Raw genomic sequence first — 18,621 nt, 5'->3', positions numbered from 1 at the left:
GAGAAAAGGAGCTGCTGAACCCAAATATCAGCATGTGAGCAGTGATGCTTGCCAGGGACTTGGCTCCAGAGTGTACGTGGCCTCCTTCTTAAATCTTGACTGTTTGCTGCTAAAATGCATGTAAAGCTATAGAAGAGCATTACATAACAACGATCTAGAGCCGAATGTGGAGCTGAGGCTGTGCTGAAATTCTGCATCGGTGTCTGCACCGCAATAAGCCCATGGTGAAAGCTGAGATGTGCAAAATACAGTATGGTTTCAGCAGATGTTACACAAGCAGTCAAGATATGTTAATAATTGAGCTGTGCCATGTATTCTGTCAATTATAATGATGCGTAATAAAAGGATTACCATGTCCTCATGTACTTGTGCGCCACTGATAAATGTTGCTCCCTATATTGTTCCTCCTGATGCAGCCCCGGTGAAACAGTCCCATGTTGGGGAACTGTTTGTTTTCTGAACTCATCTGATTTGGAGCTTTTGTAGAATAAAACAAACCTTAATATGAACCTTTGAAACAGCTCGAAATACGTGGTTACACATTTATCATGTATACGAAAGCTGGGATGTGCCTGAGAATCTCCCATTCCTGCACAGAGGTACTGCATCAAGTATGAGCTCTGCCAGTATTCTATCACAAAACTGCGACGGAGCGCACTGTTAACCTGCCATTGGACGCGCGGTTTCCCTTACCCCTTATTCAGTAAGAGGCCGAAAACGCGCGTCCAATCCCCTGAACCTAATAGCGCCCGCAACATGCAAATGCATGTTGATGGCCCTATTAGGTATTCCCGCGCGATTCAGAAAACAAAATGTGCAGCCAAGCCGCACATTTTGCTTTCAGAAATTAGCGCCTACCCAAAAGGTAGGCGCTAATTTCTTCGGGCACCGGGAAAGTGCACAGAAAAGCAGTAAAAACTGCTTTTCTGTGCACCCTCCGAATTAATATCATGGCGCTATTAAGTCGGAGGTCCCGAAACTTTCCAAAAGTAAAAAAAATAAAAAATAAAATAAAATTTGAAGTTGGCCCGTGGCTGTTGGGTCGAAAACCGGACGCTCAATTTTGCCGGCGTCTGGTTTCCGAGCCCGTGGCTGTCAGCGGGCTCAAGAACATACGCCAGCAAAATTGAGCGTCGGCTGTCAAACCCACTGACAGCTGCCGCTCTGGTCCAAAAGGAGGCGCTAGGGACGCACTAGTGTCCCTAGCGTCTCCTTTTACCTGATTTTACCGCCGGGCCTAATTAGCATACTGAATCACACGCATAGGAGAGTGGCCTATGCGTGTGCCGGGAGAGCGGGTGTTCGCCTGCTCTCCCGTGGACTTTACTGAATCGGCCCTCAAGGAAGCACCAGTGACCTAACTCTGTCTTCCCGCTCTCATGCTTGAGGGCCGCGCCTTCAGTGTAAGAAGTGGCCTCCTAAAGAGGAAAGCCCCTGTATAAAAGCAAAACCTGTGTTGATATGTAGCTATATATTAATTACTTCTTGTTCTGTTCATGTATTGTCTTGTCTTGTTATGAATGTTTAGATGTTATCTGCTGAGATTTGTGGATCAGGGAATATACATTTTATAAATACTAAATATATGTTTGTGACTTTCAAAATCACTCTGCGCAGTGTTCTAGTTACAATCCAATATGCTGCCATAGAGGAAGTGGAGCATTAAGCTTAAGGTGTGCTCTTTGTGGAGCCAGTATCATTGGACAAAAAGTAGATGTTCACTAATTGTCCAGAGAGAAAGCATCCCAAAAGCAGCTAGCTCTGCACTGCTCCTTTCTCTGTGTGCCAGTCCTACTGGTAAGAATCCTACTCCAAAAAGATGCTGCATCCATCTTTCAAACGTAGCACCGGGACGCCCTCTGCGTAGCTGGCAGTGGAGCACAGTACTTACAGCACACAGCTTGATTTCATCCAGCCCTTCCCTTCAGCAAGCTACTGAACGTCCATGCACTCAGACTAATTGTAAACTCCTGAGGAGATGGACACTATAGCCCTGGTTCACTGATGCTGCTGTATGAAAAATAAATATGGACTTTTACCCTAAGCTTTGTATAATATTGTCTACGTGGGGCAACTGAATTTTCAAACCTTCCCCCATTCAAAAAAACCCCATCAAAACAAGGAGATGTGTGAGCATTTCATGAAGCTTACTTTCTTTATTTAGTAAAGAAATTTGCATACGGTTGGAACTACTAATTAACGGCAAAGCACCTTTCTAAATGCGCAGTACCAACCAATAGCAACTATAAACAACAAAAGAGTGTGAGCTGGGGATCACAGGGAGCTCTACTACCTGTGGCACAAATCTGAATGAACTGGATGAACAGTTCACTCGTTACTGAGGACAGACAAATACACATGATGATCTTATATGGTCACTTCCATAGAGGAAACCAGGCTAACCAGGATGATGTGAGCTAGAAGTCAGACCAGTCACACACAGGGAAGAGATTTTCAGATCAGCGCTGCCACACCATCCCCAAGCACCACAGAATGCACCATCACCACCACCCTGTACAGTATCAGGAAATCTCCTCCTCCTGCAGCCTTCCACACGACCTAGTGGTTCAGGTCACGGAGCTGCGGATGCCCTGTCCCCTCTCGCTGTACCTCTTAACTGCATCCACCTGGTCCGATGAATAACTCTTGCCACTCTCGCCGCAGGCTTCTCCATTGGCCGTAGGGGTCTCAGCACCCATTTTCCTATGGCGAGGATTTGTGGGGTCACTGCGTTCATTCTGGTCAGCGGATGGTTTTCCATTCTGAGTGAGGGATTCAATCAGTTCTAAAAAAAAAAACCAAACACACAACCAAATCTCATTATTGAGCCAATTTTGTTTCTTTAATAAATTCTCCCTTGTGTGGTCTCCCATCAAATTCTGCTCAGGCTCCTCCTCTGCTGTGACTGGCAACTGAAGTAGCACTCCTAGCCCTTGCCAGGGGTTGAAAGATCCCAGGCCAGGTCAGCTGGTTGCTGAAAATTCAGCTCCTAATGTTGCCCTGGACCCGAGCAGAAATGCTGCCTCTACAGCCAGACTGGGCTTCAGAAGACGCACAAACACGGCTGGCTTGAGCCCACGTGGGGCTGCCCCTTTTAAAGGGCCACATAGAAGTGGCAAGGCTAGGCGCAGAGGAAGTGAGTAGAGAGGCTAGAGGGAGGGGGGAGAAGGGACAAAGAAGAGCAAGCAAACAGTAAAAATAAAACCCCATACAAAACAAACACACCCCAAACAAGTAAAAAAAAGTTAAGGAAACAAGCAAAACAGACACCAAAGCCTTCCCTGGCTTCTAACAATCGGGCCGATTCAGTAAAAGTCGAAAACGCGCGTCCAAACCCGGGCTAACAGTGCGCTCCACTGGTGCACGCACAGGCCACTCTCCTGTGTGCGCGATTTAGGGGGAAGAAAATGCAAATTAGGGCCGGCGGTAAAAAGGAGGCGCTAGGGACACTAGCGCGTCCCTAGCGCCTCCTTTTTGACAGGAGCGGTGGCTGTCAGCGGGTTTGACAGCCGACGCTCAATTTTGCCGGCGTCTGTTCTCGAGCCCGCTGACAGCTACGGATTTGGAAAACAGACGCCAGCATAATTGAGCGTCCGTCTTCCGACCCGCCAGCCGATTTAAAGATTTATTTTTTTTGATTTTTTTTAAATTTTGAGGCCTCCGACTTAATACCGCCATGATATTAAGTCGGAGGGTGTACAGAAAAGCAGTTTTTTCTGCTTTTCTGTACACTTTCCCGGTACTGGCCGAAATTAAACGCCAGCCTTTGGACAGGCGTTTCTTTATGTATCGCGCGGGAATAAGGGGTAAAACTAGCTCGTCGAAAACGCGCGTCCAAACCCGGGCTAACAGTGCGCTCCACCGGAGCGCACTGTACTGCATTGTTCCCAACTGGTGCGCTACAGCTGCGGTCCTCATTTTTTCTTTTCCCTCCTGGCCTGCACAAAGTCCTGCCATCAGCAGAGGTTGGGGGGGGGGGGGGGGGTGTCTGAGAGCAGCACTTATCTACTTCCCCCCGGTTTCCCCCCCTCCCTGCTGACTTTCCCCTGCAATAGAAACTGTACGGAGGTAGTGGGTGGCCTATGGTCTTGCCAGACCCTGTGCAGTTCTGACTGCAGAGGAGGAAGAATCAGCACCAGGTAAGGGAGAGAGAAGGGACAGCTGGATTTGCCACGGGGTGTGGGAGAAGATGGGAAAGGAAGGTGATGATGTTAAATGGATGAGGGACAGGGAAGGGAAGATGAAGATACTGGGAGAGGGATGGAGAGCAAAGTTAACGATGATGCCAGGGATTGAGGGTGCGGGAAGAGGAGGAGGATGATGATGATACTAGGGGACTCGATGAGCATGATGAGGGTGGAGGGAGAGGGAAGGAAGGAAAATGTGATAGTGCCAGGGGTGGGAAAGCAAAAATAAGGTGATGATGCCAGCACGGTTAGAGAAGAGAAGAGGAAGTGGTGATGTGCCACAATAAACCCTGTGCTAGATGTGCCACGGCACAAAAAAAAAGATTGGAAACCATTAGTACAAACCGGTTTCCTCCAGTAAAGCTCTTGCAGAGTCTTTTGATCCACATTTCAACCTGGACATCCCCAATGTGTGCTTGGTGGACATGCCTCCTAGTGAGTGTGCAGCACTATGCACAGAGAAGATCTTTTAATATCAAGTGGAGGCAGGGGCGGATTGGCCTATCGAGGGATCGGGCATCCCCCGGTGGGCCGATTACTCCAGTCACATGGTCTGCCGTGCACAGCCGTGCTCGGCAGACCACGTGATGTGTCCTGGGCCGGCCTGGGCTGTGAATACCCGGGCCGGTCCGACATCGTGAATCCGCCGCTGAGTGGAGGAGTAGCAGCAGGGTGAGAAACAGGAAAGCCAGGGCTGAAATCCTGCTCCTCCTACTCATGCTCCCTGTGACCTTCCACTGCCTCAGGTACAAACTTAGGGTCTGATTTACTAAGGCTTTTCTCCCATTCTGCGTCTATGAGGAAAATACGTGATAATGGAGGCCCTTAGGGCAGGGAAATACTTATAGTACCTGAACTGCAACTACCCTTGAGCTTATGTAATGGAATTGCTTTGGCTAAGGATGTATTCAGAAGCTAGGCCTTCATGGACTCAGAGTTTTCACACTGACACACATCATGCGACTGTGAACAAGTGTGGGAAAGGAAGAGGTAAACAGCAAATGTGCAGAATCACAAGAAAAAAAACAAACAGTTTGGGGAAAACTGTAAGCAGTCTCAAAACCTTTCAGAAGTGCAGACGGAAAGGGGGGTATAACCAAGGGAGAGAAGATTTTGCAAACCTGAAGCAACAAATCTGTGCTGCTTTTCTGGGCTCTTGTGACAAGAGAGATCAAGAAGTATAGCACTGCTTTGTTAGTGTAATTACTGCCTTTGCTCTGTGTGTGTGAGTAATACCTTTGCTGCATTGCTTTCTACACTTATTCTGGAATCTACTGAGTGCAGACTCAGAGTGCAAAAGAGGATATGCGTGATTTGGGATACTGGCCTTGTGTTTAGGAGGGGTGGATCTCACCAGGGAAGTGTCCCGGGGGGGGGGGGGGGGGGGGTGTTCTGATCTTGTGTCTTGCTGCAAGCACATAGTGAACCTGTAATAGCTTGGATTTGGAAAGGTGAGTAAATGAAATCCCATAAATCCAAATTTATTTTCTCCATAATTTCGGGTCTTCCTTCTGGTTGCTCTTTAAGTGGCATTATACAATGGCTTGCAAAAGTATTTGACCCCCTAAAAAGTCAGTAGATTTGTGTGACACATACTCAGATTGTTCCAGACAGTATGTTTATTGCAAACCAGTATGCTCTTAAAGTAAAGTTTCAAAGTCACAATTTATTATTTCGCTGCATTTTTTAAAAATAAAATTAAAAATTGAAAAATGCTGCATGCATAAGTTTTCAACCCCTGTGATGTGGAAGTTCCAAGTTTACAAAGATGAAAGATATTGCCCTAACAACTGGCCTCTATCTGTGAATCATTAAAAAAAAAAAAAAAAGCCAGCTTTTCTGGATAAAAGACCTTCTAATTCTTGTATCATTGGTCAGACTGTGAATCTGAAGACCAAAGAGCATTCTAAGAAAATTAAAGATAAAGTTATAGTCATGCAGAAGATTGGAAAAGGCTACAAATAATATCCAAGTGCTTGGATATCCCAGTGAGCACTGTTGGATCAATTGTGAGGAAATGGAAGCTGTATCAGATGACCCAGACACTGCCTAGACACGGCCATTCCTCAAAATCAGCATCAGAGCAAAAGGAAGACTTGTGAGGGAAGCCACAGAGAGGCTAACAATCACTTTGAAGGAACTACAGAGTTCAGTGGCTGAGTCTGGAGTGGAGGTGCACCAGTCAGGCATATCAAGAGCTCTATATACAACTGGCCTGCATGAGAGGATGGCTAGAAAGAAGCCATTACTGAAGAAAAACCACATCAAAGCACATCTGGAGTGTGCCAGAAAGCATCAGAGTGACCCAGCTAAAATGCGGGATAAGATTTTGTGCTCAGATGAGACAAAAATGGAGCTTTTTCGCTAAAATTCAAAAGGCTATGTGTGGCGCAAACCTAACACTGCCCATTCCTCAGCAAACACCATCCCAACAGTAAAGGCAACATCAGGTTGTGGGGTATGCTTTTCCTCAGTAGGGAATGGGCATCTTGTTAAAATTGAAGGACAGATGGATGGTGCAACATACAGGGAGACACAAGATAACCTGCTTCAGTCTGCTGAAAAACTAAAACTTAGGAGAAAGTTCACCTTTCAGCAGGAGAATGATCACAAGCACAAGGCCAAAGCAACCCAGGAATGGCTGAACAACAAAAAGGTGAATATCTACAATGGCCAAGTCAAAGTCCAGATCTCAATCCAATCGAGAATCTGTAGCACCTTTTGAAAACTGCAGTCCATAAAGTGTCATCCAACCCACCTGGAGCAAAAATCACTCACAACAGTGTGCAAAGCTGGTAGAAACTTACCCCAACAGAATTTAAGACATTATTGCAGGAAAAAGTGGTTCCACCATGTGCTAATCTGAAGGGGTTGAATACTTATACAAGCAGCATTTTTCAGTCTTTAATTTTGTTTTACAAAAAATGCAGAGAAATAATGAATTATGACTTTGAAATTTTACTTTAAGAGCATACTGGTTTGCAATAAGTATATTGTATGGAACAATCTGTGAAAGTGTTATTTGTAATCCATACAAATCCCTAAAAAGTCAGCAGAATACTTTAGCAAGCCACTGTAAGCCCATAGGCACAGCCTGAGAAGGGGGCAGGACGTTTCAGAGATGCAGAAGACTTCCAGGCATTAGGATTCTGCTTTTAGTTGCTAAATTGGAAAATGCATTCATTTCTAGAGAAGGTTTTTCCTTTTAGTGAATTGCTATCTCTAGTTCTAGTTGTTGCCTATTTGAGCTGGAAAGGAAGGAATGATTGGTGTAATTTGGATGTTAACACCTCTATAGGAAAGCAGTTCATGATTGGTTATGATCTTCTATTATCCAGCCTGTTCTGGTATGAAGGAGCAGTACAACTAGGAGACAGTCAAAGAGGAGAAACAACTGAAAGGCAGAACTGAGAGTTCATTAGGTAATAATGGAGAGATTACTTACCTGATAATCTCGTTTTCCTTAGTGTAGGCAGATGGACTCATTACAAATGGGTATAGTGTGCTCGTGCTAGCAGTTGGAGACGGATCTGACGTCAGCACGTGGTACATATACCCCTGCAGGAAGTGCAGGCGCTCAGTAATCTTCCTTGCAAAAGCTTTATGGACATAAGTGTGACTGACCGATCAATTAACTGAACATGATTAACCTGACCGATTGACAGTAGCTGGAGACCGCCAGTGTTCTCAACCAGAAGGCGTCGACACCCGGCAGGGTGGATGCCCAATGTAAAGAAACATAGCTTTCCTTGAAACGGTGAACCCCTATATATCTCGGCAGCCGGGCGGGATGCTGAGTCCATCTGCCTACACTAAGGAAAACGAGATTATCAGATAAGTAATCTCTCCATTTCCTAGCGTGTAGCAGATGGACTCATTACAAATGGGATGTACAAAAGCTACTCCCGGACTGGGTGGGAGGCTGCCCGAGGTCCGTTTAGGATTGCCCTTGCAAATGCTGTGTCCTCCCTGGCCTGGACATCCAGACGGTAAAATCTGGAGAAGGTATGGAGGGAGGACCACGTTGCCGCTCTGCATATCTCTGCAGGCGACAGCATCCTAGTTTCTGCCCAGGAGGCCGCTTGCGCTCTGGTAGAGTGAGCCTTGACCTGTAGAGGTGATGGCTTGCCAGCTTCTACATAGGCCGCCTTGATTTCCTTGATCCAGCAGGCGAAGGTTGCCCGCGAGGCCGCTTCCCCTTGTCTCTTTCCGCTGTGAAGGACGAAAAGGTGGTCCGTTTTTCGTACGGGTTCGGACATTTCCATGTATCTGGATAGGAGTCTGTTGATGTTGAGGTGGCACAGACTACAGGCTTCTTCCGAATTCTTCGAGCCATCCGTCGTTGGAAGCGAGATGGTCTGGTTAAGGTGGAAGTGTGAGACCACTTTGGGGAGGAAGGAGGGAACCGTGCGTAGTTGGATGGACCCCGGGGTGAGCCTGAGAAACGGCTCACGGCAGGACAGTGCTTGTAGTTCCGATATGCGGCGGGCTGAACACACAGCCAGCAAAAACACCGTCTTTAAGGTTAAGAGGCGGAGGGACAGGCCTCAGACGGGTCTGAAGGCGGTTCCTGCTAGGAAGTCCAAAACGAGATTGAGATTCCACAGAGGTACCGGCCACTTTAGTGGTGGGCGAATGTGCTTGACTCCTTTCAGGAAGCGTGACATGTCCGGGTGAGAAGCTATGCTGTCGCCCTCACTCTTGGAGCCGTAGCATGACAATGCGGCCACCTGTACCTTGATGGAGTTGAGGGACAGACCCTTCTGTAGTCCATTCTGTAAGAATTCCAGGATCACAGGAACTTTAAATGAGCGTGGCTTGATGTTGTGGTCTTCGCACCAGGCTTCAAATACTCTCCAGATCCGTATGTACGTTAGCGATGTGGAGAACTTGCGTGCTTGGAGGAGAGTGTTGATTACCGCCCCCGAGTATCCGCTCTTTCTTAGGCGAGCCCTCTCAATGGCCAGACCGTAAGAGAGAATTGAGCTGGGTCCTCATGGAGGATCGGACCTTGTTGTAGCAGGTCCCTGTGTGGGGGCAGGGGTAGGGGGTGCCCTGCCAGCAGTCTTCTCATGTCTGCGTACCAGGTTCCCCCGAAGTTCCTGGGCCCGGGATAGCGAGCTCCGTCAGGCATTGGTTGACCAGGTCCGGGAGCTCGTCCTTTGTGAAGAAGCGTCTCATGGTTTGGTGAGGCTCTGTCCCCGGGGGGAGCTCCCCCTCTTCTAGGGGTTCGGCTTCCTCTTCAGAGATGTCCGAGTCCCCATAGGTGGGGCTTCTGGGTAGTGGAAGCTTGTGCCTAGGTCTTGAAGGGCCTGGGGCATGAGGGTCCTCCGGTGGAGCATGTGGCTGGACAGTCAGAAGTTCAGTTTGCATTTGAACAAAGGTGTGAATCCCCTTGAAGAACTCCGCCCATGAGATCGAAGCTGGGTCGAAGCTGAGGGGCACTGGGGTTCCCCGTCTGTGGGGAGGTCCCCCTGGCTAGGTCCGGGGTACCCCCTGAGGAGCTAGAGCTCGGCCCTGGGTGGGACTGGCCCTGAACTGGATCTCCCAGGGCCTTCTCGCACTGGGTCACAGGGCGTCAGCCTCCTCGCTTTGTGCGGCTCTGATGTGGCATGCTGGGCAGAGGCCTTGAGCTTTTATCTCCGATTCCGGAGGTGCCATGGCTGTCGGCACGTAAACTTCTTATGCACACCGGTGCGCTTAAGGCAAGCATGTAGTTGTGCGTGCAGCTGTGTGCCCAGCCGTAGAAATGCGCCCAGCTCTGCGCGTGTAACTTAAGCTCGCAAGACCTGATGTGCGTGTAAGGCTATGCGCACACGTGCTTTGTGCGCCTAGGTCGGAGTTGTGCGCACGGGCCAAACTGCGAATGGTGCGGCGAATAGGGCCAAAATGGCAATGGCGAGCACGCGGGCAATATGGCGACCCCCTCGGAGGTTCTCCACGTGGGTAGACCCTTGGAAATAAATGGGGCCTGGCCCTGCTAGGGCGGATCAACCCGGTGGCACTGGTCCCGGCCGGCGACCTGTGCTCCTCCTCGATCCTCAGAGACCGGTTCAAGCAGATGATTTCTACCTTACCTTGTCTTTGGCGCTTCCCGGTTGTGTCCCGGGTGGTCTCTGGCTGCGGGGGGGAGAGGGCAAATACCTTCACCGCCGCACTCAAGGATGCACCCGCTGCCCCTCAGCCATGCCCGAGGGTCGGGGGCTAGGTCCTCGCCGCGATTCGGCCACCGGACCTATCCCCCGACCACGGAAAACACCTCGAAAATCTCAACTGGGGGACCACGGAAATCACCTTGGGAATCTCAACTGGGGGAGGGACCCTAGGGTATCACCGCAGGAGAGCGGGGCTCGTCTTCAGGTAGGTTTGTTCTTTAAATTTGGATTTTCTTCTTTGAATTTGTTCGAACGCTGTGAGAGCATGCAGATAGTCCCTAACTGCTATGGAGACGGAAAATACTGAAGAGCTGCACTTCCTGCAGGGGTATATGTACTAGGGGCTGACGTCAGATTGAAATCTGATCCATCTCCAACTGCTAGCAGGAGTACACTATACCCATTAGTCCTGAGTCCATCTGCTACACGCTAGGAAAGAACTATTTACATGCATTAAATCACATTTTATGCATGTAAATGCTTTTGAAAATCATGTTTGACAAATAACAGTAAACTGCTCTCCAAAGTCCTGCTGTTGCTTGAGATACTAGGACTCTCTTCCTAAGCACTGTGCCACCACCCCAGCCCCAGGAATAACTACACGAGAAATGTCCTTACCCATAATATGATCAACAGTCAGGGCCGGGGTAAACCACTGTGCAAGCTGTGCACTTGAACAGGGCGGTGGCCTGGAGGGGGCAGCAGTCTGAGGGCTGTTACCGAGCTGAATGAGCTGCTGGCGCCACCACAAAGAGGAGGATCTGCAAGGCCCCACTATGAAGAGGAGGGAGTTGCAGGGCCGAGCAGCAGTTCCCAAACTGCCTCACAACAATGATGAAGAACTACAGGGCCGCAGCAAAGAAGAGGAGGAGCCATAAGGCCGTGTGGCAGTTCGTAACCCGCCACGCGGCCAAGATGAGTTGCAGGGCCTCGCGGCGGGTTGCAAACCGCCACGTGGCAAGGAAGAGGAGGAACTGACCCGTAGGGCCATGTGGTGGCTCGCAACCCATGTGGCAAAAATAAAGAGTTGCAGGTCACTAGCCATGCGACAGTAACCAACATGCCGCACAGCGAAGATGAGGAGGAGCTGCAGGGCTGCGCAGCCAGATGAGTTGGAGAGCTGCGCAGCCAAGATGAGGAGCTGCAGCCTGCGGGACCATATGGCTCCCAGAAGGAAAAAAGCCACGAGGCAGTTCCCAATCTGCCTCGCAGCAGAAGTGGAGGGCCGGGGATGTTGGGAGAGGCCTTGATGTAAGCATGTGTGTGTGTGTGTGTGTGTGTGTGTGTGTGTGTGTGTGTGTGTGTGTGTGAGCCCCGAGAGATGCAAGCAAAAGAAAATTATTACTTACCTGCTAATTTTCGTTCCTGTAGTACCATGGATCAGTCCAGACCGTGGGTTATGTCCCCAATCCAGCAGATGGAGTCAGACCAAAACTCTGAGGGGGCGTCACCATAAGTACTACTACCCCCTCTGCAGGAGTTCAGTATCGAGTATATCAAAGCCCGAGTAAACAGAAAACCCCTGCATTGGATCAAGTTTAAACAAGACGGCAACATGAAGCCGCTGAATTTAAATAGAGAAAAACTGTACCGTCCCACCAACGGGTGGGAGGTCACATCGCGTGTCAACCCCCAAGAAAACAGTGATAAACAATGAAACAGGGAACACGTGAAAGAAACAGCAGAAAAGACACTACCATATACCAGCTGAGCAAATACCAGCTGAGCCGAGCCGAATCAGCGCCCAAAAGAGACAGCTGAGCAGGATGAGAAAGACCCAAATGCGGTGGGCGTCTGGACTGATCCATGGTACTACAGGAACGAAAATTAGCAGGTAAGTAATAATTTTCTTTTCCCTGTACGTACCTGGATCAGTCCAGACCGTGGGATGTACCCAAGCGTCCCTAAACCGGGTGGGGTCCTGCGAGGCCCGCTCGTAGAACCTGTTCGCCAAAGTGTCCATGGACGGAAGAGGCGAGGTGTAGTCGATAGTGTCTTGAGAACGTGTGCAACGATTTCCAGGTAGCCGCTCTGCAGATTTCTTGCGAAGAGACCGAGCGGGTCTCCGCCCAAGAGGCTGACTGAGACCGTGTAGAATGCGCTACAATGCCGGGCGGAGGAGTCCGCCCCGCGCCAATGTAGGCAGCAGCAACGCCGGCCTTCAGCCATCTGGCAATGGTCGTCTTCGAGGCCTGAGATCCCTTCCGGGGACCGGACCAAAGGACGAAGAGATGGTCAGAAGTCCGGAAATCATTCGTAGCCTCCAGGTAGATACGCAGGGTGCGCTTAACATCAAGAAGACGAAGAGATCTCGGCTCAGACGAAGAGAAAGATGGAAGTTCCACCGTCTGATTCACATGGAACGCAGACACCACCTTCGGAAGGAAGGAGGGCACAGTACGGAGAGAAACTCCCGAATCGGAGAACCGGAGATAGGGTTCTCTACACGACAGAGCCTGGAGCTCCGAAATCCGCCGAGCAGAGCAGATGGCCACCAGGAACACAGTCTTGAGAGTGAGATCCTTGATCGACGCATTCCGCAGCGGTTCAAACGGTGGTCCTGACATGGACCGTAATACCAGGTTGAGACTCCAGGAGGGACAAGGATCCCGCAAAGGAGGACGCAAATGCTTGACCCCCTTGAGAAAACGGGCGATGTCCGGGTGTTGACACAGTGATCCTCCGTCGCGCAGGAGGGAGCCAAGAGCGGCCACTTGAACCCGAAGGGAGTTGTAAGCGAGCCCCTTGTCCACCCCCGCTTGTAGGAACTGGAGGATCTGCGGGACAGACGCCTCCGAGGGTCTTGTGTTCAGGCCGGTACACCACAGCTCGAACACCTTCCAGACTCGCACATAGGCCACCGACGTCGAAGTCTTCCGAGAACGCAGCAGCGTGGACACTACCGCCTCCGGGTATCCCCGTCGTCGAAGTCGACGCCTCTCAAAAGCCAGGCCGCAAGACAGAAGAGTTCTGCCTGGTCGAAAAATACCGGTCCCTGGTGGAGAAGGCGGGGCAGATGTCCCAGCCGGATGGGTCCGTCGATTACTAGGTGAAGGAGGTCCGCAAACCAAGGTCGTCTTGGCCACTCTGGCGCGACCAGGATGACAGTCCCTCGATGAGCCTCTATCCGTCGCAGTAGCCTTCCCACCAGTGGCCACGGGGGGAACGCGTATAGAAGCAGATCGGCCGGCCAAGCAAAGGAGGCAGAGAGCACAGGAAAGGAGCCACGCCTCCCCAATTAACTAATTAACTTTTTTTTTTTTTTTTGAAAGAAATACAACTTGATCCAAAGCTAACAACACAGAGAAGAAAGCCTCAAACAAGAGGAACAAAAGAAGGTTACTGGCAATCGGGAGCAAGCCCAGATTCCCCTACTCGCATCTGCTGGAGTCAGAAGATACTGAACTCCTGCAGAGGGGGTAGTAGTACTTATGGTGACGCCCCCTCAGAGTTTTGGTCTGACTCTATCTGCTGGATTGGGGACATAACCCACGGTCTGGACTGATCCAGGTACGTACAGGGAATAGGGATGATGGTTCTAGGCAACCAGAAGGAAAAAAAAGCCGCAAGGCACTTCCCAACCTGCCCCGCAGCAGAAGTGGAGGGCGGGGCTGTTGGAAAAGGCCTTGGTGTAAGCATATATGAATGTGTGTGTACAGAAGGAGAGTGCGTGTGGGTGTCTGAGCGAGAGGTGGCATGTGTGAAAGAGCATGCGTGTTTGTGTGAGGGAGCAGTGAGACAGATGCAAGCTCTAGGGATGATGGAATAAGGTCTAAATAATAGTAAGTCTTTTTTTTTGAGAAGTAAATTCTTCAGTTTATATTAGGAAAGTTTGAAGTATAGGGTGTTCTCTTCGTGTGCATGCGCGAGCCTGTATATGTGAGAAAGAGGGATCTTGTGTGAATGTATGTGTATGCAAGAGGGAACATGTGTGTGAACATGCATATGTAGGAGGGAGCATATGTGAACATGTGTGAGTGAGGGGGAGCATGTGCATGTGTATGTAAGAGCATGTGCGCATATAAGGGAGAGAGCATATGTATGTGTATGTACAGATATATATCTTGAGAGAGAGAGGAGAAAGTTTATGCATCCCTCTCATTAATCCACTACACTCTCAGAGTAACTGGAAATCAAAAGTTTCCAGGTATGGAGAACGTGAATTATTTTATCCTTATTAGTTATAATTTTTAGATGCTGTTTTGAAATATTTTATTGGTATTAAGGTTTATTGTTATTTATATACCGTTGTCTCAGCATAGCCTTCACAGCAGTTTACATTTCAATAAATATACAGTGAGGAAAATACAATCGATTATAAAAGATAAAACAGCAAAAATTAAAAGATAAGAAATAACTAAAACCTATTAGCTGTTAAAAATATATAATAGATAAATATTAAACCAATAAAAATACTAAAAACATAACTATACATTTCCAGCATTAATTATGGTTAAAATAAAGCCACCTGTAGATATTTAACGCATGTCTGTTTGAGAAATTTAAAACAAATTGTTTACGAGTTTGTAATTATTGGATCTTCTGTTCACCAGCTGTTCTGAAACATTCTATTAGTATGTTTATACTATAATTAATGCATTTATTATATTTCTTGATTTTATTGTTTAATGTCTGAGTATTGGTGGTGGTTTCTGTTTTTCCATTGTTGCGCTGCATACAGGCTGACTTGTTGCGGTTTTCCTATTCTGTTTTTGCCTGCATGTTTTTATTTATACCTTATGGTCTCTTTATTCTATATTTGGTGAGGGTCTGCCTGTGTTCTGCATGTGTGACCGAGAGGTATTCTGCTAGTATGTAGGAATCTCTAACAGCTTGGTTTTTTCTGTTTTCTTAATAGGGAGGTATATTGGTGTTTTAGGACATAATGTAATATTTGCAGTGTTGCCTTTTCATATGTAGGGTTGTTATTTTTAAGTGCTGGCAGTTAGTGCTGTTTTGGTGTGGCAGGTTTATTGTATTTTAATTGTAATTTACTCATGGCTTTTTGAGGGTCAAGCCCACAGCTAACATGCATTACAGTAGCCCTAATGCCAAATGGGTTCCAAGTGTCTTTTTTGTAGGGTTTTCTGGTTGGCACCAAAGAAATGCTTGCAAATACTTGCGATATTTTTTTTTACCTCAGAAGACTGTACTTTGAATATTCTTTTTCATGTAAAACCTGAAAAATGAATGCATAACTTTTAACTGTATACATGGAGAGAGCAAGAGGTAGGATGCAAGAGTATAAGATTTGTCTGGGCCATCTAATACTCTTGCAGCAGAAATGGGCTCCAGGGGAGGGGGTGAAGACCCGGAGGGTACAGGGGTGATAGATTTAAAGTTTAGATCCCTGGAAGGAGCTGGGCTTTTTTTTGGCAGGCCCGAGACAGAGACTGAAGAGGGGGGGGGGGGGGGGGGGGGGGGGGGGGAGCACAATAATTGTTCGCACAGGGCAGAAAAAAAGCTAGCACCGATCCTGTCAACAGTTTCTGCACTGAGCTCTCCTGATTTACAGAAGTCACCTAGCTAGCAAGTGAGAGTCCCTTGAGGAGTAGTGCAAAGAGCAGACACAGCTAAAAATACATTTGATGACGCTATAAAAAAAAGCAGGTAACAAATATACAGTGAGAGAGATACAGTGTGTAAGCATGGCAAAGTTAGAGTGGGTAATTAGTATGCAGTGAGAAAGGAAACACGCACAATAAAGCTATAACCAGGCAAATATGAACTAATATGAAGTCTGCTAGTCTGAGCTGCTTTTACAGAAAGGGAGCCCAAGGATAAACAGGATATTCACTCTGAAGGGGCCCTTAACAGGGAAGATTTTATGGCAAAACGTTGCATAGCAGTCACTGCTGCACAAAGTGAAATTTAAACATATCTGTTAATTTCCTTTCCCCAGTCCCAGCAGGGTATCCACTCCCAACAGATGTTCCCGGGAGGGCATCCCCACCATTCCCAAACCCTCCACGGGGGGTCTCCAGCCGCCGGGCAGGAGGGGAACTCAGCACCCGGTCATTGCGCGTTGCCGGCAGTTCCATCCAGATGGGGTAATCTCGCAGGGTCTCCTCTTGAAACCCCATCTATGAAAGCGTTGCCTGAGGGAGAAGCCTGGAGCGGTAGTCTAGGGTCAGGAGGGCTCAGAGATATCTCCCCAGGCAAAAACAGGGCTTATCTCACTGTTTCGTCAATGGGGCCAGAGGCCCTCAACTATGTGGTGGATGTCGCATACTCACAAATATATCATTGATCTGCAGGTAAGAATTCTGACAGTCCAGTCCAGACAAATGGGGTATGCCTTTTTACCAGCAGATGGAGACAGAGAACAACTTCTTGTTCTGACATCATGCATACCTATATATTCTGGTATAGTAGTAACCTCTTTACCCAAGCTTAGCTCCTAATCTCTGTCTAATATAAATATCATAATCCCCAAACTAAGAGCGAAGGAAAAACCACCAACACACAAAAAAAAAAGTTTTGTATACTCATCCAGATAACACGAACAGGAACCTTTGTTGTTCCTTCTCTAGAATATCCTTTCCCTTCTGCCCAGAGAGCAATAGAGGCTCTTTTCCTTTGAATGCCCACTTTCTTTTCTTTTTTAAACAGAAAGAAAAAAAAAAAAAAAAAGGGGGGGGGGGGGGGAGAGCCAAACCAAAACAAAAAGATTATTCACTTTTATATGTTTCTCTTTCTAATATTTTGTCTCCTGGGTGGGTTCTAGATTGGTCTGTCAGGACTCAAGGAAAGGAAATTAACAGACAAGTTTAAATTTCACCTTCTTCATCTTAGCAGACCAGTTCAGACAAATGGGACATGTCCAAGCAGTGCCTACCCTGGGTGGGGTATGGAAGTTACAACCTTCAAGACTCTAGCACCGAAATTGGACTCTTCTCTCACCTTCTAGAGTTTGACGCAAGAATGCAACGAAGACCAAGTTGCTGCTTTACAAACATCTTGTGAAAGACTCATCTGAATTCTGCCTATGATGAGGCCTGAGCTCTTGTCAACTGTGCTGGTAACTTGTCTTCCTTTGTCTTCAATCCACCTTGCAATGGAAGCCTTAGATGCTGCTTGACCCATCCAATGGCCCACAAAAAGCACAAGCATACCGACCAACTTCCAGAGGCTGTTCATGATCTTCAAGCATCAGAGAGCTCTGCAAATATCTTAGGATATGTAAATCCTGCTTTGAGCCAATACACTTTAGTTTCCTAAGTGCTGGCAATGAAACATCTTACTTCAGATGGAACTCTGATACCACCTTCTGTAAGAAGGAAGGGACTGGGCGGATCGTGACTCCATCCTTATGGAACGTCAAATATAGATCTCTGCATGATGATGCTTGAACTTATGATATTCTTCTGGCTGAGCATACTGCTACTATAAACACGGGTCTTAGTGTCGGGTGCTTAGCTGATATTCTCTTCAGTGGCTCAAAGGAATCCTGTGTCAGGGCTCTCAAGACCAAGTTCAGATCCCAAGCTGGCATTACCAGACGTATTAGAAGCCAGACATGGTTTGCTTCCCTTAAGGAAGTGCGCCACATCAGGGCGGGAGGCTACAGAGACCCCCCTCCACCTGGCCTTTATAACAAGTTAATGCCAGGGCTTAACCTGTTGGGGGGGGGGGGAATGTCCCGCACGCAGTTCCAGCACTTCTTTTCAGACTTAAGGGGTAGAGTAGCAAGGGGGATTCTTCTCCAGTCCTTCCTCTTCAGGCAGAGAGCAGAGAAAAGAAGGGTTAGCTGAAGGGGACAAAGCAGAGAAGAGCCACTCTGCTCCTTAATTCAGCTCCTTCCTTCTTGTTCTACAGGGAATACTGAAGCAGAAGCTGCACAGGAAAGGATAGACAAAAAGGGTTTTGAACTAGAACAAGACAAACGTCTAAGCAATAGTGCCAGTCATCAAGGTTTCAGTCCTGGCCTTGACTGACACTACAGCTCACAAGTTTTCTAATGTGTGCTAATTCAGCTCCTTTTTGTGACGGTTTCTCAGGGATTAATTTCTAGTGGAACAACCTAGAATAGCATTCCAACATCTTTTTTCCAGTATCCAAAGAGGAGAAGTAGAGTTGACAGCGTAATTCAGTTCTGGCTCCCCTGAAAAAAAAAATGGAGATGAAGTGGTAGTGTAAATCAGTTCAGACTCCCTTGCAGAAATGGAGCAAAGCTGGTGGTGTCAAGTGTCATTTCTGGCTCCCCTCCCCAGGCCTCTGAAGGAGCAAAGCAGAGGGTGTTAAGAGCTGCTTACACTGCGAAGCACCAGCCAGGTGAC

The 18,621-nt window shown here is 48.0% G+C and overlaps 1 protein-coding gene across 1 annotated transcript in view; it reads right to left on the bottom strand.

The window, feature by feature from the left end:
• DNAJB12 (DnaJ heat shock protein family (Hsp40) member B12) overlaps nucleotides 1–18,621 on the bottom strand; it is a 111,995-nt gene that overhangs the window by 76,204 nt on the left and 17,170 nt on the right. The window contains exon 2 of the mRNA XM_029609026.1: nucleotides 2,611–2,785. Coding sequence (XP_029464886.1) covers nucleotides 2,611–2,785 — 175 coding nt within the window. The remainder of the gene's footprint in view (nucleotides 1–2,610; nucleotides 2,786–18,621) is intronic.

This window comes from Rhinatrema bivittatum, chromosome 7, assembly GCF_901001135.1.
Source record: "Rhinatrema bivittatum chromosome 7, aRhiBiv1.1, whole genome shotgun sequence".
In the NCBI taxonomy this organism is placed as follows: domain Eukaryota; kingdom Metazoa; phylum Chordata; class Amphibia; order Gymnophiona; family Rhinatrematidae; genus Rhinatrema; species Rhinatrema bivittatum.
Note: the sequence above shows the minus strand (reverse complement) of the source record. Positions and strands in the feature narration are given on the sequence as shown.